An 18,085-nucleotide genomic window follows, 5' to 3' on the forward strand; every position below is an offset into this window, starting at 1 on the left:
CTAACTGTCCGTCTGTGTCTATCGACCGACCGATCATTAGTCAGACCAACTGACCGACCGACGGCCTACATACCTACCTATCTACCTATCTATCTATCTAGTGTGGCTCCGCCTTAATTTATATTAATTTGTTAGAGAATACATTTTCTCCATTGACTTGAATGGGACAATGCAAAATAAATATATATAATAATAATCTCTCAAATATGGAGATGACCGACATCATAGATGTCTGTCGTCATAGACCACATAAGACTTACCAATAATGTCCATTTATGGGCAATCCAAGATATGGGCTTTAATATTGATGACATCAGGCATCTTCATCTATGGGCATAAAAAGGGACAAAGACTGACACACAGATTAATTTAACTGAATTAATTTCAGACTTGTTTCACAACAACCAAACTTGCAATTTCCAGGAATTGCATCATATTGCATAATTATCTGTCTCTCAATAAGTGAAATAGTTTTGTTTCTGCTGTGAAAAATGTCAGTGTGTTTTATGTCTAGGTAAACCCATCATAGAGAACATTACAGATGCCATCTACGGCAGCAGAAAGACCATCTGTGTGATCAGCCATCATTACCTGGAGAGTGAATGGTGCTCTAGAGAGATCCAGATGGCCAGGTGGGGGCACCATTTCTCTGATGTTTCACTGCAAAGTATGAGGGCCACATTTACACACATGAGGGCCACATTTACACACATGAAATGGGCAGCACACTTGACTTAGTGCATTATGCTGAATTGACTTTCATTCTTATTTGTGTGTTTATTCATGGCATAGAATGATAATAACCAGTAATTAATAATCAACAGCAATAATTATATTAATAATAATAGAAAATAAATGTATAATTATGAATAACAGCAACCAATCAAAAGTTTCGTCCAAACAGCGAATGTATGGGCGTGTTCATCAAAACAAAACACAATTTTCTGTAGACAACATTTAGGTGTTAAATATTCAATCATATTCTTTTATCAATATATTCCCTTTGTTATCACCAAGTATGTTGTCAGTCATTCAATACCAATACATGGACAGGACCTTTCACACATGGCAGTGTCACAATATAAACTTTATTTACTGTAAATAAAACATTATTTACAGAAAGTACATTACAGTGAGACAAACTCTAAAAGCAGCAAGGGAAAAAAAGCTGGAAGAGCAAGAAGTGGTAAAAGAAATCAAAGAAAAACTAGAAGTAGTGCTCTTCCGAGCATAGGTCTCCGCCAGGTCAAGTAGGTATTAAAGTTTGCCTTTTGGCCAATTGGAATAAGATTGGTTTCAGTGATATTTGAACTAACCCTCTACATCTGTGCCAAATGCATGTATGTGTTAGAGGCAGAAGAATAATTAGCATAAAACAGCAATATTCATTGAATTATTAAAAAAGAAATCTGAACTTTAAATATTGTTCCAAAGTTCATGCAAAAGTTCTGTTTTTCATATAATTCAAACTGGTGGGAGATCTAAAGGTCAGAGGTCAAAAATCAGGTCAGAGGTCAAACGTCAGAGTAGCACAGTTGTCCGGCATGATGAGACGCATATGTGTATAAAGGTTTCATGGCTGTGAGTCAAACAGGGCATGAGCTATATCTGTTCAAAGTGTGTACTTTTAAAGGCCTCCTACAGCGCCACCCTTTGGCCAATCGTTGCAAGTTTTGTGTTTTCACCGTTTTGGCATAGCCCTTCGTAAAAAGTGACTGCACCGTTGAAAAATGTGTCAGAAGAAAAGAAACACCACTATCAATGAGTGGCTGCAGTAAATTAAGCTTCACTGAGTGTAAATGTCCTCATGGTCTCCTGTGTGCAGCTTCCGTCTGTTTGATGAACAGAAGGACGTATTGATCCTGGTGTTTCTGGAGGACATTCCAGCCCACCAGTTGTCTCCCCACTATCACATGAGGAGGCTGGTGAAGAGACACACCTACCTGAGCTGGTCCCAGGCTGGACAGCACCCTGGACTGTTCTGGCAGAACCTACGCAGAGCTCTGGACACACCTCTCACTGACCTGGGCTTGAATGAATAATGTTTGTATCTGTATATTCGTACATTGTTACGAATGATTAACTATTTCTTAGCAAATGACCCACATGGGGCTTTTAAGCCGTGACATCATTTTGTAGTCAGACCTCCAAGCAGATTTATTGTCAATATGTGTCCCTCGCTATTTCAACAGATCCGGGACAAAAATAACGACTAAAGTATAATTCTACCACTTTCCAGTCAACAAGAAAGAGAAGACAAATTAGTAAATAGTAAAAATAGTATAAAGATTCATGGGCCCTGGGGCCTTTTGGCCCCAAAAGTTCTCCTCTGCCTACAAAATGATGTCAGACTTAAGAGCCCCTAGCAACTGTTATTCAGTTAAGTGCCCAGATACCAACAAGCCCTACCAAAACTCTAAATATCTCCCTAATCCCCTCCCTAACTCCCTAACAAACTCAAAACTAAACCAAAAGAAGAACTCCTTTTAAACTACAATTGGGCTTAGTTTAACACCTTTGAAAACTTTGGTAGTAGCATCTTCTTTGAAAAATATATTCAAAGATTTGCAAAAATATTCACAATTTAAAAGAAAAATATAGCAGATCTACAAACTCGCAACGTGGCACTCGGTGCCGCCCTGTTAGCTTGTGTATTTTATAGTTAAAGCAGGGTTGCCAACACTCCTGAATTCGGCATGGAGTCTCCTGAATTTTGACCCCAAGCTCCTGCCTTGCTCCTGAATTGACATTTCTCCTGATTTTCACCTGGATTGGGGGATTTTTGTGGCTTTGCATGGCAACACATGCAGTTAAACTGTGCATGTGCGATGTGATGACTGTCTCTGTTTGATGATTGTCATTTCTCCTGGATCTACTATGTTCAAAATGTTATGTTACCCCTTAGGGGGTGTGGGCAGTGCATGCAATCGCACAGATATATTCACTTACAGTAATAGTGAATATTAGTTCAGATGGGTCTTACATTGCTTCTGTTATCAAATAAAATTCTGTACACCCACTTCAAATATTCACCTGAACACAGGAAATTACATCTACTATGTTCACATTTTTAAATGTGGAGAAGCAGCTTTTCGTCTTAATGTTCCACATATCTAAACTCCCACACAACTGGGTCTGCTGACACTTCTTTGACACACATCTCTTTTAAATCACAGCAAAATGCTTTTATGTTTGCTGCTGCCTTTCATTTAGTAACTTTTTTCCCTTTCTGTCCTGTGCTGTAATTTTATTTGTAACCTATGTTTCTCTTCTTTTGTTTTTATTGCATCCTAGTATCCTTTTGCAATGTGTTTCCTTTGCTTGATATTTTGTGTAAAGCACATTGAATTGCCTTGTTTCATTTTGTTTCAAATATTTGTATTGTAAAGGTATACAGTTTCAAATCAAATACTTATACAGTGATTCCCTATTTTCTGTTCACAATTCTGAATGAATTGAATTGAATTGAATTCTGTTCACAACCAGGGCTGCTTTTACTTACAGTAACTAAATTAGTAAACTGACTCAAACCAAAAAGAATCATGCTGTTGAGTACTCATAGTTTCCTCATCTCTTCTGACACTCCCCGGATGACTAACAGGTCTGGATCTCTACCTCTGGAGAATAGTCTGATATTTAAATCCAGAACTTCTGTAAGTTTGGGGAACAGGGACTGAGGGCAGGGCATAACTGTGTAGAAGAGATGAAACATGGTAAATTGTTTAGAATGTTGAGGTATTGGAGATTCTTTTGTAGAATGGTCATTAATGCTATTCAATGTTTTCAGAATAAAGCCCAGAAAGTGATCCACTGCATCACCATGTCCTGTAGTGGTTGTGGTATCCTATCCAAGGTCAGAGGTTCCATCTAGTGGACATAATATTGTACTGACATCAAGTCTATAAAATAGATGTTAGATAGATAGATAGATAGATAGATAGATAGATAGATAGATAGATAGATAGATAGATAGATACCTTTGTTATCCCAAGGGGGAAAATCAGTTGCCCAGAGGCAGCACAGCAGTATAAGGTTATTTACAAAGTTACAGAGAGGTAAGAAGAAAAAAAATAAAAGAAACAAGAACAGAGTACAGTAAAGAGCAAGGTACATCAAGAGAGTGAACGAATAATATATAAATATATATACATAAAGTGTCCTTAAGCACAACTATCAAAATAGTACAGTGTCCAAATCAAAGTGACCATAGCAGTCAATGCTAGTTAGTGCAATGACTAGTCTTTGGCAACAAAAAAAGTACAGTGTCCAAAACAAAGTGACCATAGCAAAAGTTTAGTTTCCCAATATAGGCCTATGTGTTGGCTATGTTGCTGGTTAATACAATAGGCAGGCATTCAGACATTGGAATAGGGGCAAAGGCCTGTCCATACATTGACCGAAACCAAACTTCATATTCATATTTTCGGCAGTGAAGCCAAGGAAACAGCGGTCGTTTGGAAGGGACACAACGGAAGGAGAATTCTCCTTTAAACTACAAGATACAAATTAGCTACAGTTTAACCCTGAAGAATAACACATTTTAATCTTCTGTTTTTTTCTCCTTCTCAGAGGACCGGCACCCCAAAACCTTCAACAAAGACAACAAAATGGACATGTGTGTCACAGCATGTGGCAGGAAAGGCTGTTAAACTTAAAGGAGCTATAGTCAACCTTTTCTTGAAAACCTTGAAAAAGACCACAAAAAGTGTAAAATAATGATAAAATAATCATTTTGGCCATTGTCAGGCTGACTTTGTTTACATCCCTCTTCTATTCTTTTATATGGATTGATAAGGGATGTTTACAAAGTCAAAGTTATCATTATTTTACACTTTTTGAGGTATTTTCTTAATAGAAACACATATATGAAGCTTAATCTTTTTTATAAAATATTTTCAAAACATTATTTTTACTTTAGCGTCCGCTATTGCTATTGGACACCGGAAAAAGTTGACTATAGCTCCTTTAACTTCATATTCACCAGGCTTTCATTACAGTGGAAAGATTGGTTTCTATCTGCTTACTGTATCAGCTAATTTGCTTCAACACCACCCTCTTATACAGTAGTCATCTATGTGTATATTATGTACGTGCAATAACTCATGCACTCCGGGTTCACAGAGAGGGTCTACAGATCACTAACGTGCTTGGCTGTAACCAAAGCCAGGAGCAGTGCTGTCTTAAGAGACAATTTCATCCCTATTCTCTCCAAAGCCTCCAAAGGAGGCTACAAGAATCCATCCAGCACCAATGGCAGATCCCATTTGCCTAGAAACCAGTTGGAGGCACCTCACACCCTTCATGAAGCGACGCACCAAAGGGTGGCGGCTCACCGAGTCGGTGGGGTGCCTTCCAAGCCAATATGTCTTCCAGGTAGATGCTCACCGTAGAGAATGTCCTAAAGAAAGATTGGATGCTTGGAACGCAATGAAGTGTAATCTCTCACACCAGGTTTTGAACACCACTTAAAGTCATCGAGGGATTTAGTAAAACTAGCAAGATTAAAGGGAACTGTGCTCAACTTGAGTCTTAACAGTTTGGCCTGCACACTCGCAAATAAGCATGTAAAACCTTCAATAAAACAGGGCAACAGAAGGAAATGGTCCTAGAACTAATTCCACAGCATTTCTGAGACATGTGGCCATGAAATCTGGTTTGAGGACATTTTTGAGAATACATAGTTTTACACTGGAAGCAGTTCATCATTGCCACCAAATGCTTAGTTGTATTTTAAACACAGATATGATATTGCATATTGCATTTTCTATGATTTTTATGATCAGCCATATCAGGATGAAAGTTTTTTGGTCCAATAATTAGGATGACGGTAGAGGGGTAGAAGAAAGACCATGCAGAATCCCCTGATGGAGATTCCATATTACTACAGACTGCATTACATCAAATATAGGTTAACACATAACACAAGTATTCTGATCATAAAAACAGGATGTTTCATGTTCCCACAAAAATGGGTGAAAAATGCAAATCACAAGTAAACAGAGAAGTGTTTCAAAGGGAGTGGCGTGATAGCAGCAAGTTTATCCAACCGCTTCGCCCACTATAACTTTGCAGGAGGATTCTAGATCTGATCTAGAAAAGAACCCATGTCTTCACTGTTCATCCACAACCACTGAGACTGAAGCAGAAGCAAAGGGTCTTTCATTGAGAGGATTAGGAGTTGTGTATCTATTCACTGCAAAACGAAGTAGGTCTATGCTGTTTGTTAATATTATATTTTTTTTAATGATGATTTGAATACAGTGTTAATGCAATATGTTGTAATACTAGGGCTGGCAAGTGGCAACTAATGTGTTTTGTCTGTTTCCTTAACGGGAAAGCCACTGTTTTCCACTATAATTTGACCTCTTTTGATTTGACCTCTGTTTATTTGAGTTATTCATATTCGTTTGTGGTATAGTAGGCATAGATTTGTGGTATAGTAGGCATAGATTTGAGGTTGTATTCATAGTGACGTGTTTTAATGGATTTTCTCTCTTCTTTGTGTTAGAGTGTAGTGTTCAAGGCCCTGTTACGCACAGCTTCCTTTCTCTCTTGGGACTGCACTATTTTGGTTTTATTGATGTGTATGCTACGTAATCCCTGACATGTTTTTTGTATTGATGTTACTGCATGTTATATTGCATGAGTAGTTTGGTGCCAGGCCTGTCTCCCTCACTTTCCCAAATAGTAATTTGGTAGTACCGTGTGGACGGGGCAAGAGAGGGAAGCTATTTTTTAATAAAGTATGTCCTATTTTTCCCCTGTTTAGGGGAAGTTGGTCACATCTCACAGTGTTGATTGTTTAAGGGTTCCTCCCGCCCCCTCCACAAGCAGGAGGTGGCATATATAGCCAGGCATATTATTAGTATAATTGAGGTGAGTCAGCCTCCATTTTTTTCTTTTGTCTTTTCAAGACATACCGTACATGTATCCTTCCATCATGCATGTTCAGTGTTTTGTCTCTCTTGCTGTAAAATTATTTTGTTTCTCTATTTATCCTTTCTTTCATTTCATCTATCTCTCTTAACAGCTTTTCACTCTCAAGGTCGTGAAAATGAACACCACAACCAATAACTCCACAAAGTGTGTTCTAGAAGATACCATTGTGACAGAGGTGGTCTTCCCCTGTCTATATAGTGTCCTCTTTCTAGTGGCACTCGTACTGAACAGTCTGGCTGCATGGATCTTTTACAAGATCCCCTCTACCTCCACATTTGTGGTCTATCTAAAGAATGTGGTGAGTGAAGGGATGTGTGTTGGAAATGTATTTGTCAGCGGAAACATATAGAAAAACATTACAAGGTGATTAATAATATGATCCTTCACCAATAGGTGGTGGCTGACATGCTCATGACTCTGACCGTCCCTGTGAAGGTGCTGAACGATGCAGGTGTAGTAGACTCCTTGAACCTGCGAGTCTTCTTCTGTCGATACTCAGATATTCTGTTCTACCTCTCCATGTATGCCAGCATACTTTTTCTGGGCCTCATCAGTCTGGACCGCTACCTGAAGATAGTCCGGCCATTTGGGAGATATGCTGTGCAGAAGGTTAGGGTTGGTCAGGTGCTGAGTGCAACTGTCTGGATGGTGATGTTATCTCTGGCGCTGCCAATCGTCATCCTGGCTGACAAGCCACCGCACCTCTCTGGAGGCAAAGTGGAGTGTCTTGACCTGTGGCGAGAGCCTCGCTTGTTTGAGGGAGTCCACCTCTTCTTTCAGGTAAAACCTCTAAAGTTTGCACAGTAATTATGTCTGTCAAGCCAGACGGATACTGTTTGGTTCCCACACCGCCGTTTGTGCACCACTGTTCTTAACTAAGAAGTGTGTGGAAGTAAAATGTTAATGCTTTGTTGTAGTCCAGAACGGTTTTCAACTTTTCACTAACTGACTAAATGTAAATGTAAATGTTAGTCATACTCATAACCAACCCAATGTAGTATTTACTAGTAAGACGCCTCAGGGCGACAAGCGACCTCGCCCTTGTGGAGTGGACATCAGGGATGTTGACATCAGGGTTGTGGACATCAGGGATCTCCATATATGGGCATACACGGGATTTGTTCCCCTGCCCTGACATCACAGGGATCTCCATATCTCCATATATGGGCATAAAAGGGATTTGTTCCTTTCTGTCTTTGTCTGTCTGTCTGTCTGCCTGTCTGTCTGTGTGCAGCTAATCTTAGGCACCGCCTTTGCACTTACAGTGCAGTGTACACCAAACTTTGGCCAAAGATTTCAAATCAAACTCATGGTGGCGCTATAACAGGCTGCTTACAGTTACAGTTTACAGTTTAGGCATTTAGCAGACACTTTTAATCCAAAGTGACTTACAATAAGCAGATAAAACATCACAATAATAAACAAGATAATATGTCAGTACATCAACAGCAATATAACAAATGCAATTGAATATCTATCTAGAAAACAAAAATAATCAGTCAAGAAAAAAAGGTTCTAAAAAAAAAATAAAAACAAATGCTAACTAGCTTCATGTATGGTCATTGAGTGTTTCAGTAGTGCCAAGGGTTTAGGTAGAGCCTTTTTGTCCTGGGGCTTTTAGCGATGGTTCTGTCAGCATCCCTGTGTTGGCTGATCTAAGTGAACGGGTGGGGGTGTAGGGGTTGATCAGGTTTTGGAGGTATGGAGGAGCCATACCTTTGGCTGCTTTGAAGCATCAGTGTTCAAGTGAATGCTTTGTTGTGCTTTCTATTGATTGATGTATTGTGTGCAGGTGGTGTTCTGGGGCACACTGGTTCTGATGCTGTTCTGCTACACCTTCATCAGCAGGAAGGTGTACGAGTCATACAAAGCCTCCAGGAGCAGCTCTGTAGTGACCAGTCGCAGAACCAAAGCAAAGGTCTTCGTTGTGGTAGCAGTGTTTTTCATCTGCTTTGCCCCCTTCCACTTTGTCCTTGTTCCCTACATATTGATCAAAACCCGAATCACATCAAACCACTGCAGAGCACTGAACACCATCTACATCGCTCATGAGACCACCATATGGCTGTCGACCATGAACGTGTGTCTGGATCCCCTCATCTACATATTCCTGTGCAAGATGTTCCGGAGACATCTGACAGACACGTTCAGCCGCAAGACCCATACACAAGGCAAAATGGACATGTGTGTCACAGTGTGTTGACAGGAAAGGCTGTTTAGCTTAACTTCACATTCACCAGGCTTTCATTACAGTGGAAAGCCTGGTTGCTATCTGGAGCAGTGTAATGAACCCGCGGCCCAAAGTGAACCTGTGTTTTGTAAACTTTTTGACTGATGTTATCTGGGTTGTAAGGCTGGATATCTTGGACAATATAATGTCCAATCAGACACAATTGGTCATGCTTCGTTTGACATCACAATCTATAATTTGTTGTTCACTCTTTTCTGACCACTGAGTGGACATTATATTGTAAAGATATTCAGCCTTACAACCCGGATAGCGTCGCCTTTAACAAGTTTACAAGACAGGAGTGACATCAGAGGAAGAAGTGACATCATAAATAATATGTAATATAAATAGAAGACAGAATTCAAAAAGGGAACTTTCTATTAAACCATGGACTAAAAGTCAGCAAATGGAGACTATGATGTGCTTGGACCTGAAGTCTGTTGGTGGTTGTTGAGCTTCCTGAGTAGTTGTTTAATTTTCCTTAATCAAATCATTCCTTGTGACTCGCGTCAGTGCAACCACACTTGCAATTTCCCATAATCTTTCTAGTTTTGATTGTTTTGAATATATGATTGTATATTATGCCTGCTAAATGCCTAAATTATAAATAATATATATTTTTAAGAGTGTGAGAGTATTAACTACTTACTTATACTCTCTTCTGATAATTGTCCTCTGATTTATTGTAACATCAGTCTTCCCATTATGTTCTCTTTACATGTTGTGAATAAATCCTCATTTTCTAATGTCATGACTAATCATTTCATGACAATATTTTAACAAGATTTGTCCTTATAAATGAAAATGGCTGTGTTTCCTTATTTATTTATTATTATTTAGAGTAATCATGTAGCCCATTACAAAATATTCATTTTTACATGACCAAAATATAGGACAGACTATTTTATCTTGCAGCCCTTGGACTTTTGGTATTTTGCTGAGTGGCCCCTTTGCCATCTTAAGTTGAGTCTAGCCCTGATGCAGAGATTTCTACTGTACATATTCTTGTACAAGACGTTCCGGAGAAATCTGAAAGCCACGCTCAGCTGCAAGACCCTCACACAAGGCAAAATGGACATGTGTGTCACAGTGTGTGACAGGAAAGGCTGTTAAACTTATCTTCTCATTCACTGGTTTCTATCCAGAGACTGCTAGTAATTAGCTTCAACACCATCCTTTTATTGTAGTAATAACTTATGCACTCTGGGTTCACCGAGAGGGCCTAAATACAGATCACTAAAGTGCTTGGCTGTAGCCAAGGCCAGGAGCAGTGCTGTCTTAAAGGACAACGTACCCCTTCATCTCTATTCTCTTAAAGGAGTGTTTCACCCCCAAAATTACATATTTTCAATCAATGGCCATCTATTTGTGGTGAACATTCCCCCCCCCCCCCCCCTTCCCCAGAATTGGGATGTTGGGGGGTTTTACAAAAGTGGTGTTTTAATGGATTAATTAATGTATTAAACATATTTTGATTGTCGCGATAATATTGTTAACCGCAATTATGTTTGCAACAATAATCGTGACATGTCATATCTTCCACTCCCTCTGCCAACCTGGGGAGAGCAACGGACTGACCTCATGCTTCCTTCTATGCATGAGTAGTCCAAGCTGCTTCTTTTCACCTGACAGGGGAGAGATTCCCTGGCTGGACATAGGGCATGGAAGGAAGACTTTATTCCAAGCAGTTCCTTTCCCCTCCATCAGGCACCCCGGCTGGCCAGGGAGAAGCAGTATAGAGACCAGGATTACTACATGTTTTTTTGTGAGGATACCTACCCTAGTCGACACGAGGAGAACATGCAAACTCCACACAGAAAGGCCCTTTTGCCAACCCGGAGGAGAGAACACGCCCCCAGCATCCACAGCGGGAACCGAAACCAGGACCATCTACCTGTGAGGCGACAACGCTACCTACTGCGCCTTTGGGAAGTGTTTATTTCTATAAATGGTAGCCCATAAGGAACACACATTTAGTGGGATGAGCAGAATGGCAAAGACGAATGCAACCACAACACCACCTCTCTCCAGGATGTCTTGATAACATGCTGACAACATTTCATTCTAAAATGTCACATGAGTATAATATGTGAGAATGGTGACAACATATGCGCCAATATACCAAAACAAACCATCACAGTTAAAACACTTTAAAACAGCATTGCTTTCTCTGCATACATCTAGTGAGAGAGGTGCAGACAGAGGGGAAAGGTCAGTGTGTACAGTATACATTGCAGTGGAAATAATTGGTGATGTGTGTGTGTGTGTGTGTGTGTGTGTGTGTGTGTGTGTGTGTGTGTGCGTGTGTGTGTGTGTGTGTGTGTGTGTGTGTGTGTGTGTGTGTGTGTGTGTGTGTGTGTGTGTGTGTGTGTGTGTAAAAGTATAGTAATACCAGTATAATACTATTCTGTTACAAGTAAAAGCTGTGTATTAAAATTTGACTTGTAGGCCTACAACAAAATATATGTAGGCCTACAGTGCTTATGGTTAAAAAAACCTTTTGAAAATAAACAATCTACAAGCTCACAACATGCAATGCCTCTGAAATATAATGGAGTAGGGCTACTGATATTTGGAAACTCCTCAATATTCTACTGAAGAGTAGCCAACTTGAGTAGCCTACATGTAGCCTACTTAGTTACTTCCACCACTAATGGTGATGGTGAGGGAGACAAGCCATTATAGTCAACAATAAAGTTCACAAAATGTGGATCCAATGTTTTCACAATGTTTGCCCTTCTGTTTGAATAAAAACAAAAACAAAAACAAAAAACCCTCACAAGATGGCGCCACTTGTCCATTGTAGGCTACTCAATGTGTTCATTTGTTCATTTCAGTCACTGTTTTATCATTCAATGAACTATAATAATACCCTGGCTGCACTGTCTGCATGCAGGAAAGAAAATACTTTCCACCTGCTATTTCCCGAGCCTTGCGGCCACACAGTAAACTTGCATGAGCGGCGCGCGCGAGCTCGTTCTGTTGGCAAGTAAACTGAGGTGGAGGTGGGTCGACTTGTGTGCATTAGTAGCTGTGATATTTCATCATAAACTGTTGAATTAGTTGGTGAATAGTGATCGAATTAATGCAAACTTGTTCACGCATGGTCACAGGATATTAAAAGTGATGTTTCTGAGGCTTTTATATGCTTTTTTTAGACGCCATCCCATCTTACCTCACTCATCAATAATGCCATTATGACTAGGCCTATGCGTGTTTAGTCATCAGGAGATTAGCCTACTGTTTTTATTGATTGGAGAATTTAAAGACGTTTGCGTTGGAAAAAGTACAGTTTCATGACAAATCACTGGTAGGCCTACAAGGTCAACTAAAAGGAGATCCCATTAAGCTTTTTTGCTTATTTACACAGGAACCACTTCATGTTATCTCATATTGAAAGACAGACGGTAACTTGGGGTACAGCTAGCTAAACAAACTTTTAATCAGAATCAATGTAAAACTTGTAACAAATACTGATGATGACTGATTGAGCCATATTTTCCTTTGTTTATAAAACGTTGTAGCTTAGTAACTAGCCATACACAGAGTGTCTACTCTTAAATAGGCCTTGCATGTAAAATATAGTCTTATCGGCACCTATACAGTAAAATCCTGATGTTTGCACAATTCTAGCTATGCTGTACGATGTACAGGAGAAATGACAGGCAAATGTTACAATTCTTCTACATTCTCTAATTGTGTAAATGTTCAATTTGTTACTAAACTATAATCTAACTTTGTTTTATCTTTAGTGGAAGATTTGATCAAGACCAGGTAAGATTGGTTTCATATTTGGCATTATAGCCACCTTCACGTATCACCATTTGATGAGATTTAGCCTCTCAGACCCAAAACATAGAATATTTTGTTATTGTTGGATAAGATATTGCCAACAATTCCATGTTGTATTGGTGTTGGTACCATAGGAGAGAAAACAGGCAAACATTGACAAAATAATACAATAAATAATCAGCATTCTCTTATTGTGTAGACTTCTTATGTAGGCCTATACAGATGTTTAACAATAATTGAACTCTTGAGAGCATAAAATGGGTCCATTTGGATTTATTTTACATTCTCAAGCGCTAAAGCTCTATAAGGGTCCATTTGGTTACCAACTCTCCACTGGGAACCACCTGGAAACACCTCAAGGACAACTGGTGGTCCCTGGAACATTGGTTGTGAGCCACTGATATAAGGACACATTCAAGTATCTGACAATGAAGTCAGCAAACCAACTTGGATGATGCAGATTTGTGTTACGATACGTTACAAATCAAAAGTAATTAGTTCAACTCTGTGTTCCCTCAGAAAGAAAATGGCGGGAAGAGAATGTCAAGATTCAGAGGTAAGATATTCTGTTATATAATCATTGAATCATTGAATTTGAACCATCATTACCCTGATGTCCCCATTTATATATATATTATTTTGAGATGGGGGTCCGCAGCGAAATACATGGGCCTATAATTTTGAGGGTCCTTACAGATTGAGAACCACTTATATAGGCCGATTCTTCAAAATGATATATATTTGGCCACGGACCCCCTTCTCAAAATATTTTGTTCCAGGGACCCCCAGAAGCAAAGATTTGAGTTAAAAATGTTCACTCTGAATTTGGGTCTTGCCAAATGCCAGATGCTATAAGTTACAAGTACTGTATACAGTACACACGTCTGAGACAGTTGCACTGTGCTTAAAAGCTGATTGACAATGGGGTTCAGAGAGTGTGTTTGTGTGTGTGTTATTCTTTGTGTCTATTTATATTTATGATATACATGCAAGGTAATCTATGTGATATAGACCCCCCCCCCCCCCCCCCCCCCCCCCTCCTAAAAAAAAGAAGAAGAAAAAAACTCATATACAACTGCAGGTCTATTCTCTGTCACAGGAAGACGAGCCAACCACCGCCTTCGCCCTGGCCTCTGATGATGAAGGTGATTAAAATGACTGTGATGCTATATTAACTACTCATTGCTAGAGATCTCCTGGAACCAACCAACCCAGTATAGTAGGCTACAACAAGACAACACCTGGTTATCCCAGTACAGCCTAACATTGTTTGGGTCAGAACCACCAGCCCAGTAGCTGCAAGCACATGTACAATAAAAAACACAGACACACACACACACGCACACACGCACACACACACACACACACACCACACACACACACACACACACACACACACACACACACACACACACGCGCGCACACACACATGCACACACACGCACACACGCACACTGGCGCACATGCACACACGCGCACACACACAGGCACACTCATGCACACACATGCACACGCACCAGTGCCAACTATACCCTCCCTAACTTTTTAGTCTAGTTTTTATTCGTTGACAAAATTGTCAGTACATTTAGTCTTAGTTTTAGTCATCATAGCTTAGTTTAGTGACTTTAGTCTAGGTTTTATTTTGATTTCGTCAGTGAAAAAAAGGTAATTGACTATCATTTTTTGTCATAGTTTTAGTCGACAAAATGAACTCTAAAGCTAAATGACATTTTGTTCATAAGGCTGTGAGTAAACCAAATCAAAATGAACACTGCAGTGATGATCACTCGTTCCTGTGTGGTTGTGTGTCCTTTACTGTATGTCCTGTGTTCACGACCAACTCAGAGCTCAACAGTTCAGTGAGCTGGGCCTTCAGTCGGGCCATGTGGGGCCATGGGTTCAAGAACAGGAGCAGCGCGACAGCCAGCAGCTCGTGGGTAGGGCTCTGTCTCAATCATCCCCTGAAGAAGACCTCGCCAGGTCGAAACGTTGGTCTCTTTTTAAATGAATCTTGTGCAGCCTTTTTACTTTTGCTACTTACTTTTATGGTCAGCAAGGTCTGCTTTTTCAATTATTTTGATGATCGTCATAATCATTTCTATGCTGGAAAATGTTCATATATTTTCAGACATTTTCCAAAATGAGCAGAAATAGCTGATCTACAGGCTTACAAGCTTGTGGATCAGGTTGTAGATCACAAGATCACAAGCTACAAGATTACAACCCGTCACAAAGTGACACGTTATACATTTTGTAGATCAGCTATTTCCACTATTTAAAAACAAGTCAGTAACAGAAATACATTTTGTATGCACATTTTCCAATGTTCAGTGTTCAATACCAAGTTATCTCTGACAATTAATGTTGTACTCTTGACAGCCTTTAATGTACCATGCTCCCGTGGCTCCCGGCACCGACCCAGAGGACAGCACCAGCCGAGCCTCCATCATCAGCCTGGCCTCCTCCACGGCTGTATACAGTGTCTCCTTGGCGGCCTCCTACCCGCCGCTGTTCAGCATCACCGCCAGCGAATATGCAGAGGGTGATTAATTAAATTCTGCCTAAATGGGTTAAAATGATTGTGTTGCTATATTAACTCATTGCATGGGGACCCTCCAGAACCCCCCGAAGGACCCCTGGGGGGGTCTCACTTTGAGAATCCCCCCCCCCCCCCCCCCCCCCCCCATTGGCTAAATACAACTTTGTGAGAAAAAGGTATTATCTTCTCATCAACTATAAACTGTTCTAGAATGGTCAATGCCAGCCTACATACTGAACTTTTTGGAAGATGTTCCCCCAAAAATAGCACATGTACAAGCTTGCAGCTAACCTTGTCGTGGTTGAATTTGTAGCATCAACTTAAATCTGTAAAGCTCTTGCCAATGTTGACCATGAATACAAAACTAACACTACTTTTGTTTTGTCTATAGAGAAAACTGAGGAGAAGAAGAAGCACACAGCCCAGGTAAGATTCTTGCTTCTGATGAGCAGTGTTGTCAAGGCTTAGGGTTAGGGTTATACTTGTACTGTTCTCCATTTTTGTCTAATAAAATATTCAATCAAAAACCAACTTTGATATGGTGGTTGTTCTAAAAACATGATGCACTAACTCCATCTGCTGGATAAATATAGAATTAAACTTTCTGTTTCAAATGTGATGCTTAGTTAATGAAAAAAGCAGATCAGATCATCCCTAGAAGAAGCAGATACTAGTTTCATTCTAAACTAATTTCTAAGTTGCAATTATATTTCCCATCATGCAAATAAAGCCTATTTGAATTAAAGTGAATTGACACTATATCCGAGGATGATTGGTGATTTACTGTACATTTATCTGCACAGCAAAACTCTCTATAACAGTGCTTTTCAACCCTTTTTCATATCAAGGCCCATTATGTATTCAGCATTTGAGCCACAGACCACCATTTGATGAGATTTAGCCTCTCAGTATAGTTGTCGTTGGATCCAATGTTGTCCACAATTCCATGTTGTATTGGTGTGGTTCCATAAGAGAACAGGCAAAACATTGATTTTTCCTATATCTAATTGAAAACTAAGATAAAATAAAGGATAATTAAAATCATCTTCGTGTAAATTAAAGTAATGCAGATGTATAACAAAGATTTTACTCTTGAGAGCATGAAATGATACACATATAAGGTTCCATTTGGTTACCAACTCCATCATTTAGCTGGGGACCATCTGGAACCCCCTCAAAGACCACTGGTTGAAAACCACTGCTCTAGACTGTTTCTGGGAACATAGCTGACATTATTATTCATGTCTGTCACAGGTGATTCAAGAGTCGTCCGATGAGGACAACCTTGAGGAGGTAAGACAACTTCCTGCAGTGAACAGTTTTAATAAATGAATGTATACACATTCGAGTGAACTATCACAGACTAGCTGGATATGAAATTAGTCTGATATGATTTGAGTGTTCCAAAATGAGCCCGGTGGTTTGACACATATGGATATGAAGCATCAACTGACAATGCGAAAATGCTAATGTTACCGCCGCCGAATTAATACAAATGTATGTAAAATATGGGTGACTGACTATCGTAAACGATACAGAGCCACCTCCCTGACAATAGTGCGAGACAGTTTCCTTATATTTCCCCACCACCACCACTACCACCACAACCACCAAATTACTGACAGTATTATGCATGTCTGTTTTCTGTCTCAGGCTCATCAGGTCCAGGGATACCATTGTAAGGATATTCAAGTAACCTACACACATCCAACAATTTTGCAAGACAGAATCTGATCATAGCTCAAACAGAATATAAAGCCCTTCACATGATACAACATTAGAGGAAAGAAAACAAATGTCCCCTTTCTCTGTCTGTCCCCACGCAGTTCCAATTCCAGGGTTTGCTGATGTCTTGGACAGTGCACAGGAGGTAAGACGATGTCCGGCTGTGTACACTTTTAAAGATGGGGTGCCATGATAGTAAGCCTTGCCGAGCCATCAGGCCCATAGGGCAGGAGCCTATCTCCTGTTTCTGTAGCGGGAGGCAGCTTGATGTACAAGTACACCCCCTGGATTATACTAGGAGGAAGATCTTATTTTTTTGTGTTCAATCTGTGTTATTAGATATTTTAGTATTTCAGCATGCTACAAAGCATCATATGATGCATTTTGCATCATATGACGCATCGTATGATGCAATATCATATTGAAATACTAAAATATCTAAAAACACAGATTGAACACAAAAAATAACTAAATAAGGATTGTGCTGATCGTGTCCCAAACAACAATAAAATAAGATCTGGTTGTCCCAGAGGTGAAGTGGTCCTTTAAGTATGCCTGGCAAATCCTCCAGCAAGGTTTTTCTGTAGTGTTGTCAGAGTCTACGGTTGTAAGCGCCTCATGGCACAGGGTCATCAAGCCCGTCCTTGGTGAGGCTATTTAGCTATACAATCGAAATAATATGGACGGCGATAACGCTTGGGCTTCAGCAAGAGAAGAAAGTTAGAACTGACATAAGATCGCCCCTGACATGGAAATATAGATGGAAGGGCGATCAAATCGACATTATCTGGAAGTTTATGAAAGGTAATGCTTGTGTTCATGCCAGAGTGAGTCACTGAAGTAGCCTTGAAATACAACTG

At 40.0% G+C, this 18,085-nt stretch overlaps 1 protein-coding gene across 1 annotated transcript; it reads left to right on the forward strand.

Annotated features, from left to right (window-relative positions):
- Window positions 1–7,054: 7,054 nt before the first annotated feature.
- LOC308291018 (P2Y purinoceptor 13-like) lies at window positions 7,055–9,142 on the forward strand (the record flags this gene model as incomplete). Its single annotated transcript, XM_080732933.1, has 3 exons — window positions 7,055–7,237; window positions 7,333–7,719; window positions 8,732–9,142. The coding sequence occupies 3 exons, from the start codon at window positions 7,055–7,057 to the stop codon at window positions 9,140–9,142; spliced, it is 981 nt and encodes a 326-aa protein (XP_080589059.1).
- Between the last annotated feature and the right edge of the window lie 8,943 nt (window positions 9,143–18,085).

The sequence above is a fragment of the Nannobrachium achirus genome (assembly GCF_963921795.1).
Source record: "Nannobrachium achirus genome assembly, chromosome: 9".
NCBI lineage: Eukaryota > Metazoa > Chordata > Actinopteri > Myctophiformes > Myctophidae > Nannobrachium > Nannobrachium achirus.